We start from the raw sequence: 11,616 nt of genomic DNA on the forward strand, positions 1-11,616 counted from the left end.
GGCGAGCGGGAGTGGGAGAGCGAGGTTAGTGCGGTGGAGCGGCGTTACCAGCCCACGTTATTTTTAGAGTAACCAGAAGAAAAGGGACAAAGTTAAAGCAAGTTCTACGGGGCGCGCTCGTGTTTCTGCGCCGCGCTGCGTGCGTGGTGTCCTCGTTCTTGCGGGGAGAAGGAAACGGCAACTCTGTTTGCTAACCAGAACGGCAGCACCGATTGAGGCGTGTCAACAGTCGGCTTTGTTGCACAGAATTTGAAAACTAACACAACACCTGCCTTGTCCCCTCGAGATACGCAAACTGGGTGTAACTTACAGTGTCAATTCTCACAAGCGCCCAATTGAACTCTTTTGCTAGCCAAAACAGCAGTCTCCACTTGTTGTAAACTACAACTAAACAACTAACTCCTCCCTTTTCTGCATAAAAAACAAACAAAAACAAAAAAAACTGGTCATAATTAAGTCAACTCTTCACATAGACCTTAACTCTAGAGCCCATTTCCACTCGGTTGCTAACCAAAACAACAGCACCTACAGTATCGGAATGTAAACAACCTCCACGTGACGTAAGATGAGACTAATTGAAACGAATTAAATGCCTCTCTTTTATCCACTTAACGGGTAGTAACTATTTATGACGATTGTTCTCGCGCGTGTGGAGCTCATTGGAAGTCTGTCGCTAACCAAAACAGCAGCATGTAAATAATCTGTACTTGTTGTAAGCTGCAACTACCGAAACGCCTCCCTTTTTCCCTGTCAAAGGAGCAAATGGGTAGTAACTAATTACTTCAATCATTTATGCAGACTGCTAACAGCTCCATTTGAATCTGTTGCTAAGCAAAACAGCAGCCCCCGTTGAGGCACGCAAACAGTCGTTAGGGGGTGAGTGCCTTGCAATAAACGAGTTCCCCGTGCGCTAATAGAGACGCTTGTGAGCGGCAACGCGGAATTCAGAGAGCTTTGCTGTTAGCATTGTTTTTAGCATTAGCATTCGTCTTGATTTGTTTGGCCAGTCGGCGACAGTTTGAGATGAGCTAGCGAAACCGACGGGACGGGACGGGACGGGACGTCCATCCGTCCATCCGCCTCAGCGCTTTTTGTCCCGCTTGGTTTCAGTGTTAGATTAGCCGCTAAGTGCAGACACTGTCCACACATTTTGACTGTTTCCCTCTTTGGCAGATGTGCTCACACGCACACACACGCATTCCTGCACACTTTCCTCTCTCCGTGACTGTGCTCGGAGCCAAGGACACGCCCCCTTCATTCTTCTTCCCCTTCTGACGGAAAAAGAGCTTGTTCAACGAGGGTAAGATACGACATGAGAATGGATAAAATGCTATGCGTATGATATGCTAGCATACCGCAAGATTATCAACTTGAGTATGAGAGGCGCTATAGCAGATAGATATTATTGATAAATCAACTGAAAATTAATTGATAAAATACACACGGTTGCTATGCTAACACATAGCAAGCTAGCAACCTGAAAAAAAAGCATGACAGTATTGTGTTAATTTTGTCAATGAGAACTAAACAAAAATAGTTTCGTCAACACACATTTTTTCATCAGACTAAAACTAGACTAAAACTCTCATTAACTCATTAACTCCCAACCGTTTTCACTTAAGTGTTTTCCTGGATTTTGATTGATTTTGCAAGGCCCGCAAAATATTATGTTCTATTGCTATAAAGATATGGAACCTACCAAAAGAGAGATTAGAGTCTCTTCTTTTATCAGGAAAAAAAAGTATATTCCTATCTGTTTCTGCTTTGCAGCAATTAACAATAGAACATAGCTAAGTTTCATCATTATTCACAAATCTGCTTAGAACTGTGGGGGAAATCAGCTTGTTTTAACATGGCCTGGTTGATCTCTTATACTCTGCTGCCACTTTTCTGCAGTAGAGGGACTGCATCAAAGACTTCTCTATGCTCTGGCATAAAAACAAACAAAAAAAAACGTATAAATACGTCTTTGGGACACGTAAAACATTTAAAATATGACGTATTTATACGTTTTTGGGAGCTAATGAGTTAATAAACAATAACTGGGACTAAATCAGTATGCATTTTTCATCGACTGAAGAAGACGAGACAAATGTACTTCACTTCATAAAAACGGGACTAAAAAAATCTCCGGACAATTTTAGTTCATGAAGAAAAACGAGACAAAAATGATCTGATTTTGAAAAATCTCGGGAAAGACGGGAGGTGGATTCACAGTGAAAGGTTAAAAAAACAAAAGCAAAAAAAAACAAAAAACAAAATCATAGTTATGACATAACATGAATCCAATGGCGATAACATTCCATCAATAATGCTAATCCGACCGCTAGCTAATGCTGGCTAATTTACTAGCTCGTAGCATGGAGCCATAATAGCCACTTGTCGAGATACTGTAGTTGTGTGGCAAGTAGTTTTTCATCAAAAAGGTGACGGAAAATTTTATGTGAAATCGTTTCGGATCTGGAACATGAATCCAAGGGCGATAACATTCCAACAACAATAACGTTAATCCAACTGCTAGCTAATGCTCGCTAACTTACTAGCTGGTAGCATGGAGCAATAGTAGCCACTTGTCGATATGTCGTAATTGCGTGTCAAGTAGTTTTTCATCAAAAAGATGAGAGAAACTTTCGCAGACTTCAACGTGACGTCACACTAGAAGGTTCTGTAGTAGTAAACCGGGACGAGGGTGTGAAGTTCAACACCACGCATCTCCCGGCCTGCAGTGGTTAAAAGCAAAGCGCTGCCGTCTCGTGTTGTTGTGAGCGCATTCCAGGAGTGCGGCTGCAGATGTCTTGCTGCGCAACATCTGCAGCTTTACTACGCATCCTTCCAGGAACAGCAAGGCCGCGTCGACCCCATTTTCACGCTCGTGTTGCACTTTCGTAGGCGGCGCCAAAACGTCCCGTCACGTGCCGAGCGGACGCCAGGTCAGCCGAGTCGGCGTGAGCAAAAAAAAAAAAAGCTCCCGATTTCATCATCGGAGTTTCGCGTTTCATTTCACCGCCCGCCTGTTCGTCTCTACGTGTCCCCGGAGATTGACTGGCGACCAGTCAATCGTTTGTCTATTTGTGCGCTGACATTGACCGGCGACCCGTTCAGGGCCTCTTGCCCAAAATCAGCCCCGTGAAATGCCGTCGGCCGACACATTCCCGCCTAAATTTACAAGCGGTGTCGCCTTGCGTCCACCCGATCGCCGGGGTCGCGCTTTTGCACATTTTACTCTCAGTCAGGATCGCCGGGGGCGCGGGGACAAGTGGTGCGAAAGGTCAGCCCTCGGTGTCTCAGTGGTGCGCGCGTGGTTAGCATACCAACTGTTAGCGTGTTAGCGTTTCATCAAGTTTCATTCAGAAGCGGAGTGGCCGACTACAGCTTGTTATGTAAAAACTCAATCGAGCGTACGACTGTAGTAGTGTTCATTTTATCCGCCGTTTTTAGATTCAGTCTCAGTTTAAGTCCAGTTTCAATCAAGCTCGTTAGTAAACTATAATTCTAGCATCACTACTTTTAATGAATGGGAAGGGCACTTTACACATAGCGCAGGTCAAAGGGCAGACTCGTCACTTCGAAAAAGATTAAATCAACCCGACCAGCAGTCCAGATAACTCCATGTAGAAATATTGGAATGTACCCTTGAAAGTTTTTTTTTTTTTTTCCCCCCCTTATTCACGGTCTGTGAAGAACCTATTGGCGTGAGTCATATTCTCAAACGTGTTTATTTTGGATCCTGTTTGATATTTTCCATTTTTCGGAGAGGGAAGTGAGGCATCTTGAGACGTGAGTCAAGTCTCCAAATAAAAACGTCCGTCGGCATCTGCTTGGCACAAAGTTCCACGTCGTCCAGTCCATGAGTTCTAGTTTCTCGGGGGGGGGTTACGAGTCAGCAACAATTGTCAGCCGTGTGTTGTTTGGCAAACGTCCGAAGAGTTTTGGTGGTCAAACGACTCGGAATGCGCTGAAAGTTTTGAGGAGAATTCTCAGGAAATGTTTGCTTTTGTTCCACTGACGTTTGACTTACGGGCGGAGTTGATCAAAGTATTAGATGATAACAAGCCAAATTTTTTATTTTTTTTTCCCATTCAAGTGATTTCTCTTGCCATAGTCTTGTAGTTGACCAAACACATTTTCTCTCTGCCAGATCTTGACTTTTTCTGCGAGTGCGCCAAGCTGCAGTCTAATTAAAGCCGAATGCAGGCAGGCAGACTTGAGAGTCCTAATAAGGACGAGATCACTATTGGGGGGGGGGGTGGATTTGCACAGTCAGTCACACACACACACACACACGCACGTACATGCTACACGACTTTAATCCCACTTTACTCACTTGTGTATTCTGTTACACTGAGCTGAGGTCACCAGGTCAGGGGGGGTTCACCCAGTTCCTCCATTGACCGACTGTTACCTGGCCCTAACGCCAACGCGAAATCCAATACTGACCTAAAGTGACCCGGGTCTGCCTCCAAAACCCAAATCCTAACTCACAAACTACTGAATCCCAAAGCTACTCTTCATCTTGACCATTTTGACAGCTCTAAACTCTTGAAAAATGAACTCTGAATAATGTGACCTGATTCCGACAATTTATGACCCCGAACCCTCACCCAACCACTACCCGATCTCGAGCCAGATCTGTAACGTGAAGTCAGAGATTTTCTTGATACATATGCGGGAAAATATGTGCAGGGACTCCCAAGTATGTCGTTCTGCGTTTTTGGAGATAATGGGCTCCATTTTCATAAACGGCTCATCCGTGGCGGAGCGCAAACGCAAATCCTGGGGTTCACTCTGCGCGTTTGCCAATTTGGCAGAGCGCTCGAGCGGGGCGGACAGCGCAGCAGACGATGTCGTTCTTGGAGATGCGTTTTATTTTATAGGCGAGATGATTTTTCTTGGAATCGTTCAAATTTAGCAGCAGCGGTGAGTTAAATTTAGAAGGCGTATTCCTTTTCACGTTACAGGGACTATCATATTAATACTACCTCATGTGACCTTGGGCCTGACCTCAAAATCCTAATCTTAACCCGTAACTACTGACCCCTGACAACCTTAACTCGAAAACTATCCGAACATCAACTGGAACCCTGACGAAGGTTATTTTAAAACTAACCAAAGAGCTAAAACCAAAATAAAATAAATTAAAAAAAAGTTTATTTAATCAAATTAAATAACAACGAAAATGCTTTTGAAAAAAATGAAAACTTAACCGAAACTACATTTTATGTTTACAAAACGAACTAAAACTAACTATAATTGTAGCAAAAACGTGCTTTGTTTTAGTCTTTGGGAATTAATTTAATGCATGAGCCTTTGAGGCCTTTGCAACTTTTCACTGCTGAAAAGTATTCAATGAGTCAAGTATCCCTTCAAATGCGATTTGAAGTACGGTAGATTTATTTTGATATTAACCGCCGGAATACGGACGTTTGGAAGTGTGTCGCACGGAAGTGACGTCATCCGGCAGCAGCCAATAGGAAAGCACCTTCTGATGACGTCCTCCCATGTTTGTTTGTTTTTTTTAATATTTCGCACAAGTAATACACTTTTCTTTTGAACTAAAACTAATAAAAAACTAACAGAACCATCCTGAAAACTAATTAAAACTAACTCGATTTAAAAAACACAACTCAATCCGAAATAAAAACTAACTCAAAATGAAAATTCCAAAACTATGATAACCCCTTACCCCAACTATATTCTTAATATTTGTATTTGTACTTGATTACTCAGCACCACAATCCGTCATTAACAAAAGACGCGTTGTTGCGCCGACTGGACTTTGATGAGTGACCGCAGATTCGTAACTAAAGTCGTAATAAAGCCGGCGCATGACAGCGCTCGTTCCCCGAATGGAGTCAGTGAATCAGCAGGCCACTCGAGTCGGCCTGTAGGTGGCACATTAACCCACTTCTTGACTGGGCCGCCTCCCTTCTTTGTGTTCCAGAATGTCACCACCCAACCGCCCCCAACTCTAACCCCGCCCCTACTACGTCCCGCCCGCCTCGCCTGCATCACAAATATGGAACATCATCTTTAATTGGAAGGATCACGTTGCAATTTGCTGCCGTTTAGGGAGATATCAAAATGCATTTGCAGCAAGCAGAAATAGCTTCCATGTGCCAGACTTCCCTGCAAGGCAGCAATTATGGCCTCCATATTATTTATATGACGCTACTACAGACCTATTGTGAGCTTACAGAATACATGCGCACACAAAGCAAATGAGCATGTTGTGTGCTGGGACACATGCACATCATCAAAAATTAAATGGTCATTTATTTAGTTTTTATTCAAATCCGTTAAATACAAGTGAATACATTTTTTGGTGAAAATATAATATTCAACCTAGTAATTGTGTATGAGATGTGAAAACACGCAAGGCTTTTACTTAAAAAAAAAAAAAAAGAAAAAGAAAAAGAAAATTCCAAATTATAACTGAACATGTTATCTAAAAAAAAATACATTATATTAAAATAATGTTGATTTCTTGTTTTAGTAATAAAAATGTAAATCAAGTTACAAGTAACTAAACATAAATGTTAAAAATACATATAATTAAAATAAAAAATATCTTATATTTTTTAATATATATATATATTTATATTTTTAAAAAATGTATTGCAACTAACAAACGCTGTTTAAAAATATATTATATTAAAATTAATCAAATTTTTTTTAAAAAGAAAGAAAGAGACGTCACCAGCAATCAGACAATCAACATTTACTTAAAATTATAGTTAAATTATAAATTGTACTTGAAAAATATGTCAAATTAAATCAAATAATTCTGTATGCCGTAAAACATGCACAATTTAAATTTGTCCGGATTTAAGAGAAACACTATATTTTAATATATTCTATGTTTTATTGTAGTTAACTGGTGTACTTTCTTTTTTTTCTTTTTTTTTATTATTATTTTTATTTTTTATTTTTTTGGTATTATTTTATTTATACTTTTAACCAACCGGGTTTTCCAAACCTTGGTGCCTGAAATTGGTACGAATTTTCTCGGTTAGCAATTTTGCTAGCTCTTTTATTGATCATCAAGTAGAAACACAATTTCTTGCCTCATGTTTTTTTGTTTTTTTTTGTTTTAAACATGCTTAATTGAGACGCATCGAAGTGCAACGTATGTTGAAATGTGTATTTGAGTACATTTTGGGTCCCGGCAGCGGAAAGCTTTGGCGTCTCCTTGCAGCATTCCTTGGAGCGAGCCAAGCGCTCACGTGCGTCCGGGCCACGCCAGCTCGGATTGGCCGCACGGGCCAGCACGTGCACCACCACCACGACAGATTTCCCCCATCCATTATGTAAGGAGGAGGACCAAGACGGAGGTTCTGCGGTATACGGGAGCTTGATTCATGCCAACTCGGACACACTTCACCTCTTTCACACTTCCCATGCTGCTTTATGTGTTGCTGCAGGGGGCACTGCAGAAAAAAAAAGAAAAAGAAAACTGAAGTGGAGAAAAGCGGGACAAAGGTGGACTCGTTTTCAGTCTTTCAGGAGGAACACGTATCAAATCACATCACAAACAGAATTTGACTGGGTGCTCGTAGGACAAAGAGTTCAAGAAGTTGTGCAATAATTGAATAAAATGTGAAAATAGTCAATGAAAATAATACTAAATTGCACTTTGAAATAATACTGCACAATTAAATGAGTTTTAATCCCGATTACAGTTTTCTCTGCCGTGATTAAATTAACCTAATCGTCTGTGATATTTATATTTAACATTCACTGCCAGTGACGGCTTTAGACGTCAAATATGGGAAAGCGCTTTCTCAACCAGTTGTCATCCAACCAGTAGGGGGCGACTGCACCGTTAAGGCTTCATTTAGCCGCCTCGTTTATTCTCAAATGCATGAATTTTAAAGAGGAAAAAGTGCAAAATGGATGCTTGGTGGTGTTCAATTAAGCAGGATCGGATTTTGCACTGACTGAAGTTTACACATGATACCTTTTATGCCATTTTTGGTTAGATTTTCTAATGTCAAATATGTGTATATTTTGAGTATGATGCCAGTGTTAAACAGGCATTTGTCATTGCTGTCTCGTTGAAAGTACAACTTCTGTTAAGAACATTTGACAATATAGCTTTGAGATTTTTTTTATTTTTTTTTATTCTGAAGACTTTTTTTTTAAATATATATATATATATATATATATATAATTTTTTTTAAACACGTTTTTTTAATTTATTTATAAAAATCAAATTTTGTATGCTGGAGCAAATGCACAACTTAATTAATCATGTAAAAAGGATGACTAAAAGGAAGTTTCAGTAAATTAAATATTTTTAAAATTATTTTCTACTTCATTTTTTTTTAACATTTTCAATTAAAAGTGTTTTTAAATGTAGAAAATGTAACATTAAGTTTTTAGAAAACTTTAAACTAGATTTTTTTTTTTAACTTCCTCATTTAGAACTTTTTCAAATTCGAAACAGCATTTATTTATTTATTTATTTATTTATTTATTTATTTATTTGTGTCAAATGTCCTTGGAGTGATATGCATTCAGTGTTGCAATGGCGATTCATGTACTGCCACTTTAAATAACGATTAAAGAGACAGACAGGCGTACAGACAGACAGGCGTACAGACAGACAGGCAGGGAGACACCCGGCTTCTTCTGTCCGTCCACGTGTGCTAACTTTTACCGCCATCCTTTTTCCTTGCGCTTGCGCTTGGTATCCTTGCGCCAGTCACACGAGTTAGATCCACCTCTCGCGATGGATTCCACGTTGCCGCCTCCACCGCCGGTTTGCCGCCAGGACCCGATCGAAAGGGCGAGTCTTACCGATGATTAAATAATCGGTCCCGAGCCGGTGCGTCGCCGGTAACGTTTTGGCGCGGTTTTGTCGTCGCGGAGGAACACGGGCGAGCCGGGCTGATAAAAGCGCTGCGGCCGCGCCGGCCACACCCACTAGTGTGCTAGTTGTTAGCCGGTCGGTCAAGAAGAGAAGACGGCTCGCTCCGGAACATGCTTCGCGGCAACCGGCTCAACTTCACACCCCAGCAACTTGTCTTCGCCGCCGACTAGTCGTCGTCTCCCACGGCCATTTGCTTCCCTCGTGGACTTTGACCCCCGTGGATAGTTTTGTACCACTTTGTTGAAATCCGACGGTCTCTTTGAAAGCACAACTGCCGGTAAGACGCCTCTTTTTTTGTTTTTTTTGTTTTGTTTGTCTTTTGGGACCATTCGGGTCAAAATGCAACCGACGACAACCGTTGCTGTTTGTGGGAAAAGCTCCAGAGGACGATTCCCACGCGCGTGGGAACTCGTCGGGTGACCAACGTGGGTTTTAAATGGTAGTCGCCGCTGGGTTTCGTTGAGGAATGTGTCGCGAAGAGACGCCGCTGGGTGTCGTCTGCAAAACTCTCATAAGGAAATGCGCACATTTTTCACAAGCTGCTTAATAACTCAAAAACCACGTAATTTCTGGCAAATTGTTTGCCATCATTTTTTTGTGTAATGCGTCGAAAAGGAAATCGGCGCGGGTGTTTGTGATTAAAACGTGATTAAATTAGCACAAAATCCCACACGTGGCTCTGATTAGTGTTGCAACTAGGGCGTCGAACTCACTGCGGAGGAGCCAAACCCTCATTGGGAAATGCGCACATTTTTCACTCGCTGCTTAATAACGCAAAAACCCACATCATTTTTGCCAAATTGTTTATCATATTTTAGTGTGTAATGCGGCTAAAAGTTAATCGGCGCGGGTGTTTGTGGTTACAACGTGTTTAAATCGCTCCGAAATCGCACACGTGGCTTCTATTTGACCCTGCACTGAGGCGTTCTTTAAACTCACTGCGGAGGAGCCAAACCCTCATTAGGAAATGCGCACATTTTTCACTCGCTGCTTCATTGCCCACAAACCGCTTCGCTCTCTGATAAATGTGCGTTTTCTTGTCTTAGTGTTGCGCCCAGGAGAGTAAATCGGCGTGGGTGTCTTTTCTTTTTTCTTTTTTTTTTTTTTGGGTTGAAAGCTGAAACTAAAATTTCAAAAAAAGAAATTCCACGCGTGGATCCTGTTTCCACTCCATCACATAACGCGTCAAATGCATGCGGCACACAGTGCGGCTTTGTTGTCCACGACGAACATGCAACACGTCCACGCAGAATGTGATCGTGTCATGACCTCCACGCCCTGCACACAAGCTTCCCAACTAATGTTTGTGTGTAAAGTGAGAGTTGTGATTTCTTTTTCTTTTTTTTCTGACCTCTTTGAAAACGTAAATTGTGCAAAGAAGGGTGTTGCTGACCCCCCCCCCCCCCCCCCCACGTCTACTCCAGCTGTTACTATGACGTGGTGAGAAAAGGGTGTGGGCTACTTTCGGGGGTTAACAGCCGTGAAAGGAGGGGGGGGCCCCAGTGATGTCAACAGAGATAAAAGGCAGCCCCCAGTCTTTAGTGGATCTCACAAGTGTTCACTTTCACTCTCGACTTAACCTGCTTGGCTGGATTTAAACTTTTTTTTTTTTTTTCCTTTTTGTCTGCAGTTCCGAAGATGTTGCAAAGCTTCGCCCAGCCGCAGGACTGGCTCTACTCGGAGCCGCTGCTCTTCGACGAGGAGTTCTGCCAAATCCTGATGAAGGACCTGCAGTCGCTGCCCACGCCCCCGCAGTCGCCCCCCCTCAAGGCGGGCGCCAGCGGCAGCGGGGGGTCGCCGCTCTCCAGCGGCGACCAGCTGAGCTTCGTGTCCGACATCCTGCTGGAGGACCACGACATGCACCTCAACTGGAACTGCGCCTTCATCCACGACAAGGAGGGGGGAGGCGGCGGGGGAGGGGGGCGCCCCCCCTCCCCCTCCCTGGAGGAGGAGGATGAGGATGCGGCGATGAGCGCCGACGACGGCCTGTGGAGCTGCCTGGCGTCGGACAAGAAGCTGGCGGCGGCGGCGGCGGCGTCCGTGCTGGGCTCCAGCCCGCTGCTGTCCGACATGGACACCAGCATCTTCGAGGGGCTCGCCGGATCCACGCTGGACTGCCAGAGCCTGCTGGGGGGCCAGCAGACGCCCGAGGCCACGTCGGACTACTACTCGGCCGGAGGGGACGCGTCCATGTACTCGTCCAGCGATTCCGGTGAGAACAAAATGTTTCGATGCTCTTTCAAGTCTACGCACAAGTGCGCACTTCCCGGCAAAAGTTTTTTGTATAGACAGTGGGCGGGGCCTAAGCTGAGCTCAGTTGAAGTGTGCGTGAGCGCGCGCGTGCGCGCGAGCTCCACCCATGACTGTGTAATGACTCATGCAGTCCTCTGGCATTGCTGACTGTTAACCACACAGGAAGTGGTGAACTTTGTTCAACGTCCAATTGTTCGACTCATACTTAAAAAAAAAAAAAAAATTCACATTTAAAATGTAATCATTTAGAAGTGTTCAAAATTCATTTCATGCATAAGACGACTTAAAATGTGTAGCAATATGTGTTATTAGAATGTATAACTTGTCATAAAACAGATTAGATAAATGCAATTCATTAGTAAAAAGAATAAAGACAAATCTCTTTTCTTTAGATGTTTTTTTTATTTCATAAAATTATTAGAAATGTATCAACTTATTTTCATAACATTTTTGAAATGTATAAATTCAAATTATGCAAATAATTTTCTAAC

General features: G+C 42.8%; 1 protein-coding gene across 2 annotated transcripts in view; it reads left to right on the top strand.

The window, feature by feature from the left end:
• Positions 1 to 11,616, top strand: part of LOC144024144 (uncharacterized) — a 14,435-nt gene continuing 2,819 nt past the window's right edge. The window contains exons 1-3 of one of the 2 annotated variants that reach the window (XM_077530246.1): positions 1 to 24; positions 1,174 to 1,300; positions 10,503 to 11,084. In XM_077530246.1, coding sequence (XP_077386372.1) covers positions 10,511 to 11,084 — 574 coding nt within the window. In that variant the 5' untranslated portion in view covers positions 1 to 24; positions 1,174 to 1,300; positions 10,503 to 10,510. Of the gene's footprint in view, positions 25 to 1,173; positions 1,301 to 8,616; positions 9,150 to 10,502; positions 11,085 to 11,616 lie in introns of those variants that run through there. The other variant, XM_077530245.1, reaches the window with a different exon arrangement.

This window comes from Festucalex cinctus, chromosome 8 (assembly GCF_051991245.1).
Source record: "Festucalex cinctus isolate MCC-2025b chromosome 8, RoL_Fcin_1.0, whole genome shotgun sequence".
NCBI lineage: Eukaryota > Metazoa > Chordata > Actinopteri > Syngnathiformes > Syngnathidae > Festucalex > Festucalex cinctus.